Here is an 18,486-nt window from a genome sequence, read left to right as displayed (position 1 = left end):
AGTATTATGCTACGCAAGGCTGTTAACTCCACGCACTTCTTACTATCATTCAAAGATCCATGCCATGCAATTATTATGATGCTTCAAGTATTCGTTACTTTGGTAACTTCATTCATAAAATATATTTTTCATGAAAATTCTGAATCTCAAAGTTTAATTCTTATGAATGGATCTCTGGAGGAGGCTCCTGCTTGGCTGGTTTTGACGTCAGACTTGTCGCAACTGATGCAAGAGAGACTAACCCTGAAGAGGGGATAAGCCTTAGTCTTCCTTAAGAGTCTGGCCATCTTGTCGAGGTGTGAGGCCACGGTGGTCCAGGGTATGTAGTGCTCCTCCTGCTTCATGTAAGCCACCAAGGAGAGGACAGTGTTGTAGGGAAGGAGGCCCGCCTCTGCCAGGTAGAAGGCGTCGTCCAGCAGGTTGGCGCGGTCCGTCACACTGAGAGCCTGTACCACCGCCAGACACACATAACCATCAGATACAATAGTTTCTGAGACAATACTTATGGTGATGTCAACACTGTTTTCTTGATCAAGAACAATATTCAGTCAAACAAAAACTATTGAAACAAGTTTGAATAGTATTGAAATTTTTAGGTAGTCAAAGATCAGTTTATGCATCATGAAATCATCGGCCATGGGAACTAGAAATCTTTGAAAATTGTTGCTCATAAGAAACACAAATTGAAGTAAAATGATGAAATTGTCATAACAATAACTACTGTGTGTAGACATTTTAGAATGCAATGACTCTGCAGGAGAGTGTGAAAGGTAGATGTATTGTTGTCTTGCTGGATATGTGGGATCTTATCAGTGTCAATATGAGGCAGAAGCTACTGGTGAGGCAGAAACCACTGGTGAAGCAGTAGCCACTGACTATACACAGAAAGAGAGTTTCTATCAAGGACGAGGAAGAAGCAGCAGTACCTCAGGATCGTCTTGCAGAAGAGAGATCAGATCCTGCCACATGGAAGGCTCGTAGTTAACTCGGTAATACCCGTATTGACCTACGTTGACCTTGACCCAGGATGCGCTTGTAGGTTTCTTGAAAATCACTGTGAAAAAAAGAAAATTCAGTAATAATTTGAACACTAGAAATGTGAAAATGATCCTGCGTCTCAATGGTTCACCAAACTAGGCTAGAAGTAGGTCTGCCCTTGGAGATTGTTGCTCTGCGATCTTTAATGCTTATCTATGATAATGGATAATCAGAACAATGGTGTTCATTCTGCTGTCTCCTTTCAGCTAAGCTTTCACCGAGGAAGACTTAACTACAGCAAGGGCGTCGTCTGTAAGGCTCATGGTCTCTCCTCGCACAGAGCTTGTCTGCTCAGCAGTTACAGCCACCGATAATCAACATCATGGTATTAGTGAGTGGCTCTGAAGTAAGTTTGGAAGACATTGTTGCTTATAAGTTAACCAAAGAAACTTTCTTACATGTTTCCATGTCTCGAGTAAGCCAGATTTGCTCCCGCTGCGTGACATCGGTGATGTAAGTGATGGGTATGTCCCATTGGTAGTTATAGGGCGAGTCATCTGCACTCACGGCCTCTGGGTCGCTCAGAAACCTCGACTGTCGTAACTCCAACTTGGTCTGCGACAAAAACAAAGCAATGTAATTTTCCAGTAATGTTAACATACGACATAGCAAAATTGAGCCTAACCATCGATAAGCATCAAGCTTGATATTGTTATTCATATCTTCTTACACTTGATATGGTGTCTGAACACGTATCATGGAGGAGCGGACACCATTAACAAGGTTTAACGCCACAGCTGCTGCTGTCGTCAGCCTTGTGACGAAGAGAACAGCTAAGTGTCATGATGACCAGGGCTTGTATCGGTCAGTTAGCGTTTTGTCTAAACAATGTTACGCTCATCGGACATATTTTTAAGAGTGGATTCAACTTTCTGTTTGTTATATCTTTGTCTTACCTGATCTGATGTATTGCTTTTGAAGAAGTCCACAGGTTAACCAAAACGAACATAAAATTACTTAACATTCTTGATGAAGTTTGATCAAGCTAGGTTAGGCTGGGTTAGATTTGCTCTCAGATCACGACGCTTCTAAATCTAGAGACAATACAGTAGAAGGTGTGGTTGTTCATCCTGGGGGAAGGAGCCTGACGTACCTTGTCGCTGTGTGAGGTGGACACGTCGAGGACCGGGTAGCCCATCTGCCGGGTCCATGTGTCCATGATGGTGCTGATGTTCAGGCCGTTGGTCGATACCTTCTCCAGCTCCGTCCACAGGTCTTGCGTCACTGCGTTGTCATACTTGAACTTGCGGAGGAAGTTCCTTACGCCTATCCTGAACTCCTCCGCTCCCATGAAGTCTTCCAGCATCCTCAGTACAGAGGCGCCCTGGGGTAGGACTCTGCCTTACTTTTGTATGCACACCTGTTTATCTCTGTACGCCTGTCTGTTTCTCTACACCTGAATGATACCTCCATTGATTTATATACCTATCCATAGATATATCTATTTCTCATTCAATAATGTCGTCTCTCTGTCATATAGCTATCTATCTATTCATACAATCATTACGCGTTTTAGATATTCATGACTAACTATCCATAAACATCAGTTTACATCAAACTACCTTTCTGCTATAAACACTGTCCTACTATATGGAACACGGAAGGTGTATATTTATGTACACTGTGACTTTGGTGACGTATGAGTGTGAGACACGTTTGTTATCAGGTCTACCAGCAGAAGGGTACAGGGTGGGGGGGGGGGGGGGGGTTACCTTGCTGTAAGAGATGGTGTCAAATATTTCTGTGATTTCGTCCGGGTGATGGACTGGCTGGACGATCGGGTGGGAGGTGAGCTGGGCGTCCAGACCCATCACCCTCTGCAGGTCGTCCACCAGAAACTGCTCCTCCTGGAAGACACGCCAGGAATGAGCTAGTAGCTCTCTCTCTCTCTCTCTCTCTCTCTCTCTCTCTCTCTCTCTCTCTCTCTCTCTCTCTCTGTAAATTACTGATCATCAACACACAACACAAATATCCTTGCAGTCTCCACTAAACTTCATGTTTGTATGTACTTGAATGAATAAATAGATAAACAAATAACGGTATATATATATATATATATATATATATATATATTTTTTTTTTTTTTTTTTTTTTTTTTTTTATACTTTGTCGCTGTCTCCCGCGTTTGCGAGGTAGCGCAAGGAAACAGACGAAAGAAATGGCCCAACCCCCCCCCATACACATGTACATACACACGTCCACACACGCAAATATACATACCTACACAGCTTTCCATGGTTTACCCCAGACGCTTCACATGCCTTGCTTCAATCCACTGACAGCACGTCAACCCCTGTATACCACATGACTCCAATTCACTCTATTTCTTGCCCTCCTTTCACCCTCCTGCATGTTCAGGCCCCGATCACACAAAATCTTTTTCACTCCATCTTTCCACCTCCAATTTGGTCTCCCTCTTCTCCTCGTTCCCTCCACCTCCGACACATATATCCTCTTGGTCAATCTCTCCTCACTCATTCTCTCCATGTGCCCAAACCATTTCAAAACACCCTCTTCTGCTCTCTCAACCACGCTCATTTTATTTCCACACATCTCTCTTACCCTTACGTTACTTACTCGATCAAACCACCTCACACCACACATTGTCCTCAAACATCTCATTTCCAGCACATCCATCCTCCTGCGCACATCTCTATCCATAGCCCACGCCTCGCAACCATACAACATTGTTGGAACCACTATTCCCTCAAACATACCCATTTTTGCTTTCCGAGATAATGTTCTCGACTTCCACACATTTTTCAAGGCTCCCAAAATTTTCGCCCCCTCCCCCACCCTATGATCCACTTCCGCTTCCATGGTTCCATCCGCTGACAGATCCACTCCCAGATATCTAAAACACTTCACTTCCTCCAGTTTTTCTCCATTCAAACTCACCTCCCAATTGACTTGACCCTCACCCCTACTGTACCTAATAACCTTGCTCTTATTCACATTTACTCTCAACTTTCTTCTTCCACACACTTTACCAAACTCAGTCACCAGCTTCTGCAGTTTCTCACATGAATCAGCCACCAGCGCTGTATCATCAGCGAACAACAACTGACTCACTTCCCAAGCTCTCTCATCCCCAACAGACTTCATACTTGCCCCTCTTTCCAGGACTCTTGCATTTACCTCCCTTACAACCCCATCCATAAACAAATTAAACAACCATGGAGACATCACACACCCCTGCCGCAAACCTACATTCACTGGGAACCAATCACTTTCCTCTCTTCCTACACGTACACATGCCTTACATCCTCGATAAAAACTTTTCACTGCTTCTAACAACTTGCCTCCCACACCATATATTCTTAATACCTTCCACAGAGCATCTCTATCAACTCTATCATATGCCTTCTCCAGATCCATAAATGCTACATACAAATCCATTTGCTTTTCTAAGTATTTCTCACATACATTCTTCAAAGCAAACACCTGATCCACACATCCTCTACCACTTCTGAAACCGCACTGCTCTTCCCCAATCTGATGCTCTGTACATGCCTTCACCCTCTCAATCAATACCCTCCCATATAATTTACCAGGAATACTCAACAAACTTATACCTCTGTAATTTGAGCACTCACTCTTATCCCCTTTGCCTTTGTACAATGGCACTATGCACGCATTCCGCCAATCCTCAGGCACCTCACCATGAGTCATACATACATTAAATAACCTTACCAACCAGTCAACAATACAGTCACCCCCTTTCTTAATAAATTCCACTGCAATACCATCCAAACCTGCTGCCTTGCCGGCTTTCATCTTCCGCAAAGCTTTTACTACCTCTTCTCTGTTTACCAACTCATTTTCCCTAACCCTCTCACTTTGCACACCACCTCGACCAAAACACCCTATATCTGCCACTCTGTCATCAGACACATTCAACAAACCTTCAAAATACTCATTCCATCTCCTTCTCACATCACCGCTACTTGTTATCACCTCCCCATTTACGCCCTTCACTGAAGTTCCCATTTGCTCCCTTGTCTTACGCACCCTATTTACCTCCTTCCAGAACATCTTTTTATTCTCCCTAAAATTTACTGATAGTCTCTCACCCCAACTCTCATTTGCCCTTTTTTTCACCTCTTGCACCTTTCTCTTGACCTCCTGTCTCTTTCTTTTATACTTCTCCCACTCAATTGCATTTTTTCCCTGCAAAAATCGTCCAAATGCCTCTCTCTTCTCTTTCACTAATACTCTTACTTCTTCATCCCACCACTCACTACCCTTTCTAAACAGCCCACCTCCCACTCTTCTCATGCCACAAGCATCTTTTGCGCAATCCATCACTGATTCCCTAAATACATCCCATTCCTCCCCCACTCCCCTTACTTCCATTGTTCTCACCTTTTTCCATTCTGTACACAGTCTCTCATGGTACTTCCCCACACAGGTCTCCTTCCCAAGCTCACTTACTCTCACCACCTTCTTCACCCCAACATTCACTCCTCTTTTCTGAAAACCCATACTAATCTTCACCTTAGCCTCCACAAGATAATGATCAGACATCCCTCCAGTTGCACCTCTCAGCACATTAACATCCAAAAGTCTCTCTTTCGCACGCCTGTCAATTAACACGTAATCCAATAACGCTCTCTGGCCATCTCTCCTACTTACATAAGTATACTTATGTATATCTCGCTTTTTAAACCAGGTATTCCCAATCATCAGTCCTTTTTCAGCACATAAATCTACAAGCTCTTCACCATTTCCATTTACAACACTGAACACCCCATGCATACCAATTATTCCCTCAACTGCCACATTACTCACCTTTGCATTCAAATCACCCATCACTATAACCCGGTCTCGTGCATCAAAACCGCTAACACACTCATTTAGCTGCTCCCAAAACACTTGCCTCTCATGATCTTTCTTCTCATGCCCAGGTGCATATGCACCAATAATCACCCACCTCTCTCCATCAACTTTCAATTTTACCCATATTAATCGAGAATTTACTTTCTTACATTCTATCACATACTCCCACAACTCCTGTTTCAGGAGTATTGCTACTCCTTCCCTTGCTCTTGTCCTCTCACTAACCCCTGACTTCACTCCCCAGACATTTCCAAACCACTCTTCCCCTTTACCCTTGAGCTTCGTTTCACTCAGAGCCAAAACATCGAGGTTCATTTCCTCAAACATACTACCTATCTCTCCTTTTTTCACATCTTGGTTACATCCACACACATTTAGGCACCCCACTCTGAGCCTTCGAGGAGGATGATCACTCCCCGCGTGACTCCTTCTGTTTCCCATTTTAGAAAGTTAATACAAGGAGGGGAGGATTTCCGGCCCCCCGCTCCCGTCCCCTCTAGTCGCTTTCTACGACACGCGAGGAATACGTGGGAAGTATTCTTTCACCCCTATCCCCAGGGATAATATACATATATATATACATATACACACACACACACACACACACACACATGCACACACACACACACACACACATATATATACATATGAAAAATGTAAGAAACAATTTAGAAAACAAACTTTTAGCTTGAAATGAATGAAAAAAAAAAATGAATGTCACATAATGGTTCAACCTCTGGCTATGGAAAAGGAAATGTACAATTTATTCACACAAACGTCAATAGCAGTTCTCATCAATTTCACCACTGTGTCAATAAGCTTCAATGTCTAAGCTACATTTTTCTCCAACTTCACTATTTTCTTGTCAAAAACACCATGCATGAAAACTATCACTCCATTAACACAATTATAAACATTTACTTCCCCTTTAAAAGTTCTGGGGAAGTCTGTCTCGATACACTGCGGCGAGGCGACGCGACGCTGACACAATCACTGTCACAATATCACTTCTGCCTCCTCAAGTCAATCTCTCAGCCACAGTGCAGGCCTTCATCGTCGAAATCGGTCTTCTAACTCCTTGGTACACCTGTTCTGGCACCCACTGTGATCATTACAGTCGGTGACGTTGACCTCTGGCAGTTGAGAGCAGCCATTCCTATCAATTATATTCAATAGCAGGGACTTCTATTTTCTTGAACGATGCCTTCTCACTACATCATACAATAGGATTGAGAGCAGCCATTCCTATCAATTATATTCAATAACAGGGACTTCTATTTTCTTGAACGATGCCTTCTCACTACATCATACAACAGGATATATATATATATATATATATATATATATATATATATATATATATATATATATATATATATATATATATATATATATTCCTATGAGTCCACGGGGAAAATGACACACGAAAAGTTCCCAAGTGCACTTTCGTGTAATAATCACATCATCAGGGGAGACACAAGAGAGAAATATAACAGTCAGTTGATATACATCGAAGAGACGAAGCTAAGACGCCATTTGGTAAACATGTTTACCAAAGTTCTGTGGGGCCTGGATGTGGAAAGGGAGCTGTGGTTTCGGGCATTATTGCATGACAGCTGGAGACTGAGTGTGAGCGAATGGGGCCTTTGTTGTCTTTTCCTGGCGCTGCCTCGCGCACATGAGGGGGGAGGGGGATGTTATTCCGTGTGTGGCGGGGTGGCGATGGGGGTGAGTAGGGGCAGACAGTGTGAATTGAGTGCATGTGTGTGGGTGTCTGTGTGTGTATATATATGTGTACATTGAGATGTATAGGTATGTATATTTGAGTGTGTGGACGTGTATGTATATACATGATACATGTGTATGGGGGTGGGTTGGGCCATTTCTTTCGTCTGTTTCCTTGCGCTACCTCGCAGGCGCGGGAGACAGCGACAAAGCAAAATAAATAATATATATATATATATATATATATATATATATATATATATATATATATATATATTCACTCAAAATGAGAATGGAATCAGTGGTGATAGGTAGGTAGATAGATAGAATTCTACAGCGAGGCTGGCTAACTTACCATCTCCCAGTCCTTCTCGAAGCTGGCCACGCCTTTATACTCGATGTAGCTGGCGAAGCCCTCGTTCAGCCAGAGGTCATCCCACCACTCAAGAGTCACTGTTCACACAGTCAAGAAGGTGAAAGTTTACATGCTACAGCATTATTAAGACGATGCTCAATTGTTGGGTCAAGTTAACATTCAGTTGCTTTGATCTTATCAAGTCATTAAATATATTCAACTCTACATTGATTTCTGGCGTTTTGGGTTGTGGCTTTCTAAGGAAATATGACAGTAGAAAGACAGTGAAGGATATCCTGTAACTTACCGAGGTTTCCGAACCACATGTGAGCCAGTTCATGAGCAACAACGGCTGCCACCCTCTGCTTGTTGTATGAGGACGACCCACGGTCGTCGTAGAGAAGGTTCGTCTCCCGGTACGTGATGAGGCCCCAGTGTTCCATAGCGCCCGAGATGAAGTCCGGAATGGCGATCATGTCTGGCAACACAAAATTTGATTCATAAACAAATCCCCAGACGTATCGAGGAATAAAATGATGACGCAAGATGTGTACACACAACACTACGGGGCACCTCGCTCAGGGAATCTCGTTCAGTCTCTCCAAACCCTCCACGTCCCGCTACATCATCATACTCTCTCATTGTTCAGTCATTCACTCTCAGAATTTTCCCCAGATTTTCCAGCTTTTGTGTCTTTGTGTTTATCAGGTCGACTTTCATCTAACGTTCGTTATCGTGTGGACCTTCTATCAGTAAGGATCAGTACAACAGCTCCATCCCTCCCTCTAACGTGTTCTCCCGCCCACTTGTTGACACAAGAACACTCACTGCTATATGTCAGTTGGCATGGGATTATCACTGCGACATATCGAGTACAAACGTTTATTCTTTAATGCAAATCCTGTTATGTCCTATCAGTAAGCTGGTGCACGCGGGACTACTCAAATTTCTTGTTATTCCTCTCAATTCAGAGTCACACAGAAGGAAACTGCTGGTCAGCTTACCATGGGGAAGTACTGACCTTGCTGCCTGAGGTACACGTTGAGGAGTCGTGGATACTGACCTTGTTTTGGTAGAGGATATTCAACCTCAAAGTAATCTTCAAAGTGGTTCAGGACGTTTACGCCTAGATGAAGTGAGTAGTTAGCTCGGTCTATCTGTTGAAAGAGTTGGTTTTACTAGTTAAACTGTAGTTCCTTATACCTTACGTCCCTTCTAACTTTATATTTCTGACCTTAACACATACACAAAAAATGAAATGAAATATAATTTAGAGGCGTTTATGATAAGAATCAAAAGCTGAAACATGTTACTCCATGAAAGATGACACTGAAGGACTACTGTGTCTAGTAACCTTGCAGAAGTCTGTGGCTTGCGACGCAAAAAAGGCTTAGACAAACCTGGTCCGGTGTAGCGTACACTCTGAAGGGTTTATTGTCCTTAGTCATGATTTCCAGGTGATCGAAGTCACACACTATGAAGCAGGCGAGGTAGGTGACCATCGGTACCGACTTCTTAAACACCACCTCCGTCAGGCCAGCTTGCGGGGAGTTCGGCACCTCACGCTGAGCAAACAAAAGCAGATCAGAACTAATGACTGATATCAATTTTTGCTGCTTGAGCGGCTGATCTATTATGCACTCCTACCCTTCCTGTGGGCGGGGGCACAAAAGAGGATACAGAGTGCACACATGTTCCAGGGGCTTGGGGGGGGGGGCTTGATGATTGAAATACATTGCAGGATATGTGGTGAGAAAAGTGTTAACATGGTTTGGGCAACACAATGTATTACTCGGCAATGTACAACAGTACTTAGGAGACCTCTGCAAATATACAAGGAATGAACTATACACAATGAACAGAGTTATGATAGTTTTCAAATATCCGAGACAGAACACTGTTATGCATGAAATATCCACGCATGTCTTGTTATGTTTGGTAAGAATTACCTGTGAATTCACTGATTATACAACAGTCAAGTACATATTGTTGCTTGGTGTGGGAAGAGCTTTGTTGGCGAAGTTTACATTTGGTCTGTTTACCATTGACGAAGAGAGGGAGGCTGAGGTGCGGTACTATAAATCTATACATCTAAGCCTATGTTGGGCGACAACAACATATATGAATTACATTTCAATCAAGCTTTCGCTCCTATCAACTCCTCATCCGGACATAACGGCCTCACATGGCCCAGCTAAGTGTATTTAGTGGTGGACTTTATTCCTACCTCGTTTAACATTGTACCTCTGTTTCCTCAACTGTAAGTTTTTCTATATTCGTGTTTCCATATTGTGTATTTAGATTGTAACTTACTTTATGATACTGCTAATTTGTATCGCTTTTCGTGTTTTCCCGTACCTTGATGCGCTATATACTGTTTTTTTTGCGAGTGGGTTTCTTTTTATGTTTTGATTGCGGTTTACATATCATATCCTAGTTTTGTGACGAATTTTTTTTGTTTCTGTAAATTCCTGATGATGCCTCTGTGAAGGCGAAAGCTTGATTGAAATCAATGCAAAAATTTGGACAACTGCTGTTTGAGCATTCACCTAATGCTAGAATAATGCTGAGAAAATTAGAGAATATAAGGAAGAATATTAATATTTGTAAATATGCTGTCGTATTCAATTCTGTGTGCAATAGAGAAAACCTGCTCCCAGCTTACCCTAATATATATATATATATATATATATATATATATATATATATATATATATATATATATATATATATATATATATATATATCCCTGGGAATAGGGGAGAAAGAATGCTTCCCACGTATTTCCTGAGTGTCGTAGAAGGCGACTAAAAGGGAAGGGAGCGGGGGGCTGGAAATCCTCCCCTCTCGGTTTATTTTAATTCTCCAAAAGAAGGAACAGAGAAGGGGGCCAGGTGAGGATATTCCCTCAAAGGCCCAGTCCTCTGTTCTTAACGCAACCTCGCTTATGCGGGAGATGGCGAATAGTATGAAAGAAAGATATATATATATATATATATATATATATATATATATATATATATATATATATATATATATATATATATATATATATATATCTTTTATACTATTCGCCATTTCCCGCATTAGCAAGGTAGCGTTAAGAACAGAGGACTGGGCCTTTGAGGGAATATCCTCACCTGGCCCCCTTCTCTGTTCCTTCTTTTGGAAAATTAAAAAGAAATGAGAGGGGAGGATATCCAGCCTCCCGCTCCCTTCCCTTTTAGTCGCCTTCTACGACACGCAGGGAATTCGTGGGAAGTATTCTTTCTCCCCTATCCCAAGGGATAATATATATATATATATATATATATATATATATATATATATATATATATATATATATATATATATATATATATATATGAATGCGTGTGTGTGTGTGTGTGTGTGTATGTGTGTGTGTGTGTTAGGTTTTCCCTGCATGATATTATGATGGATCTGTTTGTGTTGATTCCACTTAAGTCTAGCAGATTTTGTTCATAATCTTATAATGCATTCTTAGCCACATGTGTGAAGGAGATATTATCTTATGCATCCTCGATGCGAAGTCTACCTCGACGGGCATGTTGGAGAGCGCGGTGTAACCCTCAGAGGGCCTAATGAGCGTGGTGGTGAAGGTGCTCTTGAAGGAGGGTTCATCAAAGCATGGGAAGGCACTTCGGGCGTCGGTGGGCTGGAACTTACTGGTAGCTATGGACCTGCCGGTACAACGTACAATCTGTAGAGACAATTTCTTTACTTTTAAAGTTACAGTACATACGATGTTCGCAAAAAACCTTGTCCACCCTCACACATGGCTAAGGTTTATTGCGGGTACAAGCATATGACGCTCTCAGGGTGAAATCAGCGTACATCTTACAACTGAAACTATTGTTTCTAATGGTGTGAGCACTAGCAACCCGCCTCACTGTACCTCAAGCTATCTTTAAGAAAGAATGTTCTTTCTTAACTCCTGGCTCCCACTTGATTCTGGGAATTTCGCTTCAGGGACCTGTGTTTCTTCCACCTGTGCTTCAAAATAATTGGCTCTTACCTTAGTAGCGAGCAGAAATCCCAAATTCTCTGCTGGTAGCAAGAAAATGTGGGTACACGTGAGATATCTAGGTGTACTGGGCGCTCAGAGCTCACGATCAGCGTTCGCCCCCCCCCCCCCCCTACCAACGACATCCCATTACCAAAACCTATCCCTGGTCTTCCTAGAAAGACTTCTACATCTACAGATAATCTCCTGAGACGAATTGCCATCTAAGGCATCAAGGAAACTTCTTTCAAAGGACTATTCAACATCGCCTGTAAAAGAACCTTCACAATCCCATCCTGCAAGCCAGATGCGAAACCCCTGTTTATGAAGGAGGTGAAACGTAGACGAATTGAATTTGCAAAGAATTACAGGAATTGGAGTGAGCAACAGTGGAGTACAGTGATATTTTCCGGTTAAAGTTCCTGCAGATTCTGCAGTCTAAGCAGGGGAGGGTGAAGAGGCCGGAGAGTGCCAGCCATTATATTCGTTTCAGTGATGATGATGAAAAATCCAGATAATGTGTTTCCTTGCCCATGGATCATGCAATCTAAAAATGGTAACATACCATTATTTTCATTTTCCACAGTAAGTTTGATGGAAGGTACAAAATTGATCACACGCAAAACTGTGATCCTTTCCAATATATATATATATATATATATATATATATATATATATATATATATATATATATATATATATATATATATATACCCTAGCCTGAACCAGATACCCATTTTATCGATCAACCCCTAGAGGTGGATGAACAGCTAGGTTGACTGTGGTACGACTGCCGGAACTGTTGTCAAGTTTTATGTGATAAACTGTAACCTATACAACTGTTGTAGCTATCATTACTAGAGTTATGATGCTACTGCTGTTATGCATTACGATATAAACTGTAACATATGCAATTGCTGTACACCATATGTATGTACATGTACAATGCCTTACACCATGTCCCTCATCCAGAGTCCCAAGGTCATCTGTGCTCATAACATAAGGTGTGTCATCAACTTTAAGTTGACTAAGGAGCTTTCTCTTGCCAGGATGGTAATCTCTGGTAAATAAGTCATGAACTCTGAACTATGATAATTCCTCTCCACCTTCCTGGCTACCATATACCACACCAACCACCAGGCCTGACCATCTCCTCCTGGCCACCACATACCACACCATCTACCAGGCCTCATCACCTTCCCCTGACCACCACACACCACACCATCCACCAGGCGTGATTTTGCATCAGACCTGAACATCCACCACAAGTGTGAGGCTTAACCTTCCTGAGGTTGTTGTTGACAGGATGTTCGTCCACATGTGTGTGTGTGTGTGTGTGTGTGTGTGTGTGTGTGTGTCGGTAGGATGTTCGACATACAGCGACCATTTTTTTCCACCCTGACTTCCCGGATGACATATTCCTCCATGACGTCATCGGGCCCTTCAAGGTCGGGATGGACTCTGTCGTGGCCATTGGCTCTGGTTCTTCCTTGAGAGTGAATGATAAGACACAAGACGAGAGACTCACATTTTCTTCACGTGAATGGTTGGTGTCGGTAGCAATCAGTAAACAGCTATCCCAATGTGCGGGTTTCTTACTTCAACCAGCGTTCTTACAAGAGCACGTTAGTTATGCACCAACCTTACTGTGTGTGTGTGGGGCAGGTTGTGGGCGTCCTCGGGGCCGCGTCCCTGCCCCTGTGCCCGGCGTTCCCACAGCCCCTCCCCGCGTCCCTCAGGACTCCTTCCTCCCCAGCCGGCTTCTTCAGGCCTCTTCCATCGCCTGATGACCCCAAGGGCCAGTACCTCACGTGGCATCCCCAGGGCTCCTCCTTCCCCCAGTTCCCACCCAGGGTTCCTCTTTCCCCCAGTTCCCACCCAGGGCTCCTCCTTCCCCTAGTCCCTACCCAGGGCTCCTCCTTCCCCTAGTCCCTACCCAGGGCTCCTCTATCTCTTAATTATGGAACACCACCAAAAACGGGAGTGTGTACGGTACCACTCTGTCCTGATGGACAGATGACAAGAGTGTGTGCTCTCATAAAGATTCCTGGTAGAGAGAGAGAGAGAGAGAGAGAGAGAGAGAGAGAGAGAGAGAGAGAGAGAGAGAGAGAGAGAGAGAGCTCGCATGCATCGAGGCCTACCCATAAACTGAAACAAAAAAAAAAAACCTAAATACAAATACTGCGAAATATCATGTCTTGGCTTATAATTGGAAGGAGAAGAATTTTCATCCGCCATCAGAGAGAAAAAGCGAGAGATTAGTGAACAATTATCTTCTGGAGGTACATCAAGAAACTGTGGACTCTGCGGAATGAAAACGTGTTGGGCAAGAAGGCGCAGCGAAAGTTCCTGGCGGAGCTACAGCCTGAGGGTGAGGCGCAAAAACTTGCAAAGCTCTTGTGGGCCAACCGGTTAGTCGGAACATTTTTAGACATGGAATAGAAGGTGCTGCATCATAGGCCAGTTCAGGAGGTTCTCCTGTGTGTCAGTGGTTGATCAACTGATACTGACCCAACAACCTGGACGTCTACCGCATAATGTACCTCAGTGGCAGCTGTTAGCCGGTCAATAAACTGCTGGACAAAGTATTTCCTGTAGAATATTACTGTCCAGTCTACGAACTAACACGTGATTCCCGCTCCTTTGTCATGCAAGCAAAGGTATTCATAATGGAATCTTGTTTTTTTCCGATTCTTTTTGTTGCTTGAGTGTATGACTGGCAAACCTACACGAATTGCCCCAGGTGCCTGGTTGTGTCAGTTTCAGACACAAACTACACATTATTGATCAAGCACCTCTCTCTCTCTCTCTCTCTCTCTCTCTCTCTCTCTCTCTCTCTCTCTCTCTCTCTCTCCCTCTCTCCCTCTCTCTCTCTCTCACGACATGTTCGCCTGAACTGGGACTCCTCGTTCACCGGTCATGTGTTGTCCGTCTCCAGATGTTCAACATTCACTTCTCACATGATGCGGTCGGTGTATAGATATCAGGGAGGCACTACCGGCCCTCGGCAACCCTCGCTACATACTGATAGGTTTTGATCCTTGAACATGGTGAGGCGTAGTCGGCCAGAATGCTTGTATAATATTGTGTAATACAGATAACGTACCAACATAAGTACTTAATCGCCTAAGACTGCTATTTCAACCAATATTCCGCTTCCAACTTTGACAAACGGCCGTAAAAAAAGTATCTTATGTAAGAATTTTATACATGATGAGCAACGATGGAGATGTTGGCCCGTCACCTGGACTGACCCGGCCTGTGAGGAGCCCGACTAACGGTGTTCTTTATGAGCCAGTTGCGATAGATCATAGCTTCTCCCTCACTCAGGATAACAGCAGTGTCCCCAGCTAATGCTTCTCCCTCACTCAGGATAACAGCAGTGTCCCCAGCTAATGCTTCTCCCTCACTCAGGATAACAGCAGTGTCCCCAGCTATAAGTGTGGGTGTAGGTGCCGGGCGTGCACCAGGTTGATTGTAGTATGATACAACACAGGTGTGGCTGTAGGTGCCAGGTGAGCATCAGATAGGTGGCAGAATTTGATCAACCACGGATCTACGAATCGGTTCTCTTTATCATTTGTTGATGATACTAGGTGAGTGGGAGTGGTTGTGGCTGGGGAGTGTGTTGGCGACCTTGATGTTGTGGTCAGAGGTCGCGTCTCCACCAGTAACAAGATACCAACATATCATTTTTCCACATTTACTTACCCAACCAATCACATGATCTCGTGTTGATATGTGCGTCATAAATGAAGAATAGTTTTTTTCATTTCTTCACTAGAAGCAGCCTGGGAACGTACAGAACAAAACACAGTATTGAAGCGAATCCACTAGTGGTTGGGTGACGGAAAGTGTCATCCCCACCATTCCTAAGGCTGGAACATCGCAGGTAACACGTTATCCTTTAGCCATTATCTCCAGTTCCTCGAGTGACAAGTTCTTACTACAGCACCAGCCACACTGAGCTCCCACTATCTTGTTACAAAAACACATGTTGACGTTGTAGTTATGCCAGAGATGAGGCCCTTCCGTAGTACTGTGGGCCATGTCACGCACGAGGACCTGGTAAATGGGCTGATGAGGCCCCAGGGAAGTACTGTGGACCATGTGACGCAGGAGGACGTGGTGAGTGGGGCGGGTGAGGCCCCAGGGAGGTACTGTGGACCATGTGACGCAGGAGGACGTGGTGAGTGGGGCGGGTGAGGCCCCAGGGAGGTACTGTGGACCATGTGACGCAGGAGGACGTGGTGAGTGGGGCGGGTGAGGCCCCAGGGAGGTACTGTGGACCATGTGACGCAGGAGGACGTGGTGAGTGGGGCGGGTGCGGCGGGCGGCGCCGCAGGCACCCACTGGGTCAAGTGAGCATCACACTGTGGGTACGGCCGGGAAGGCTGGAAGTGTAGCGCCTTACTGTGTTGGCTACACGTGTGTCCTGCCATACTTGTAAGTTGGCTACACGTGCGTCCCACATGTGGCTTGCAAGGTGCATGGTAGGTTGGTTGTGTACCACATGTGGCTTGCAAGGTGCATGGTAGGCTGGGTGTGTGCCAAATGTGCCATGCAAGGTGCATGGCAGGCTGGGTGTGCGTCAGATATGGCTTGCAAGGTGACTGGCATCTTGGTGTGTCACATGTGGCATGCAGGAGGCGTGATCTCCAAGTAGAGGGAGAATATAGGTCAGGCAGCCAGAGAAAGTTGCTGGAAGAGGGTTAAGCTGTCTTGGCTCTAAGGGTGTGTATTATTATCTAAATGTTTACCGCACAGAGTTATGTTCAAGAAGAGTCTAATTCATGTCTTTAAAGTATATAGAGTTTTTAGGATAGACTAATATTTTGACAAGGCAACTGCTGGCTGATGGGCATTTAACCTTTAAGGATGTCGAAAACAGACCATGATCCCAGGTATGATGCTTGAAAATAACGTTTGCGAAAACAGTAAGCAACCAGAATACAGGTTAGAATTTGGTAATGGCAAAAACAATCTACATTATCATGGTTCGTTGGCATACGTGGTCTACTATATAACTGGTTGTTGGCAGAAGTGGTCTACCTTATTGCTGGTCGTTGGCGAAAGTGGTGTACTGTATTAGTGGTCGCTGGCAGGAGTGGACCTCATTTGAGAGTTCGGGATAAAGCTAGTGCATCATCCCGCCGCCTGAGATCTCCCGTCCCCAGATTGTAGTTGATCATCAAACAAATAAATCAACACAAGAACAGTCCTACATCATCCACAGTAGGCGTCATCAAGCAAAGTTTCCTCTTTACCCCTTGCAACTGTTAAAAGTTTGAACAACCTTCCCTTTTATTCTTTTACTAAGCATTTATCTTTACGTATTCCATTTATGTTTTTAGCCTTTGAATGGAACTGTCAATAAATCGTCAATAATCTTCACCCTGTACCTCGTGTGATGGTCTATAATCTTAACCCTGTACCATGTGTTCACGTAGGCCTTCCCAGAGCGGCGGACTCACCATCTCCTTTAATAAGTTCCCTTATTTATCATGGTGGGCAGAACTCACACGGTTGCTCGACACGAAGACTAACTAACACCTACGACCTTCTCCCTCACTCAAGACAACAACAGTGTCCCCAGCTATAGCTTCTCCCTCACTCAAGACAACAACAGTGTCCCCAGCTATAGCTTCTCCCTCACTCAAGACAACAACAGTGTCCCCAGCTATAGCTTCTCCCTCACGCAAGACAAGTGTCACCCACACTCCACATCCTCATCTACAATACCTCATATATTCGACATCACCCACGTAGCTCTTCCGTTACAGTACCATCCATAAATTCTCCATCCTTATCATCCAGAGCAAATAGAACACTTAAGGTGTAATAGAGCTCAGAGAAAGTGCCTGGCCGGTGAAGGGAACTTGCCATTGTATTCATTATTTCGAGACAAAAATGAATTATCAGCCAAAGTAAGATTGCCGGGGTGACCAATAAGGATTAAAGAAAGTGACAGAAAAATAGACGTGTGAGAAATACGTAAGTTTCTAAAGTTGAATACATTCAAGGTACAAATCCAAATACAGTCAAGAGTAATATATACTGAACAAACAAATCAGAGGCACTTGCAAAAGTTCACATGATGACACAGAGATACACTGAGCAAAAAGGGAAAAGTAGATCCAACATTTGATGCATTACACACTACAGCACTTTGGGCTTCCTCTCAGTACCAGGCTCGCCAAGGTATGTTATCCCTCCGTCAGTATCAGGCTCGCCAAGGCCTATGTCTTCTCCATTAGAGGTAGGGTAACCAGGGTTCTACGAAGATACTTTTATTTAATTTCTGTGAATAAGGAGGGAGTTCTGGACCTCCTTAACTATATGTTTTCTCTGTTTTATGAAAAAGTTTTCACAATTGTTTGGGTTACTATATATAAATATCCAGCTTCTCAATGTCAGGAACACATAGCAATTTTGATGAAGCTTAATTCAAGTCGACCCACATCACGTGCTTGCCATCACAAAACACTTTATGAGTGATCTTAGG

The 18,486-nt window shown here is 43.8% G+C and overlaps 1 protein-coding gene across 5 annotated transcripts in view; it reads right to left on the bottom strand.

Annotated features, from left to right (window-relative positions):
- The window catches only part of LOC139746324 (glutamyl aminopeptidase-like), a 181,951-nt gene that overhangs the window by 7,781 nt on the left and 155,684 nt on the right, over nt 1-18,486 (bottom strand). For all 5 annotated transcript variants that reach the window (XM_071657463.1, XM_071657464.1, XM_071657465.1 and 2 more), the window contains 10 exons: nt 11,514-11,658; nt 9,358-9,522; nt 9,021-9,114; nt 8,265-8,435; nt 7,958-8,055; nt 2,751-2,885; nt 2,132-2,362; nt 1,437-1,593; nt 927-1,054; nt 243-446 (listed from right to left, as the gene is read on the bottom strand). In XM_071657463.1, coding sequence (XP_071513564.1) covers nt 243-446; nt 927-1,054; nt 1,437-1,593; nt 2,132-2,362; nt 2,751-2,885; nt 7,958-8,055; nt 8,265-8,435; nt 9,021-9,114; nt 9,358-9,522; nt 11,514-11,658 — 1,528 coding nt within the window. The remainder of the gene's footprint in view (nt 1-242; nt 447-926; nt 1,055-1,436; nt 1,594-2,131; nt 2,363-2,750; nt 2,886-7,957; nt 8,056-8,264; nt 8,436-9,020; nt 9,115-9,357; nt 9,523-11,513; nt 11,659-18,486) is intronic.

Source organism: Panulirus ornatus, chromosome 64, assembly GCF_036320965.1.
Source record: "Panulirus ornatus isolate Po-2019 chromosome 64, ASM3632096v1, whole genome shotgun sequence".
NCBI classification, from domain to species: domain Eukaryota; kingdom Metazoa; phylum Arthropoda; class Malacostraca; order Decapoda; family Palinuridae; genus Panulirus; species Panulirus ornatus.
This window is presented reverse-complemented; position numbering and strand designations above follow the sequence as displayed.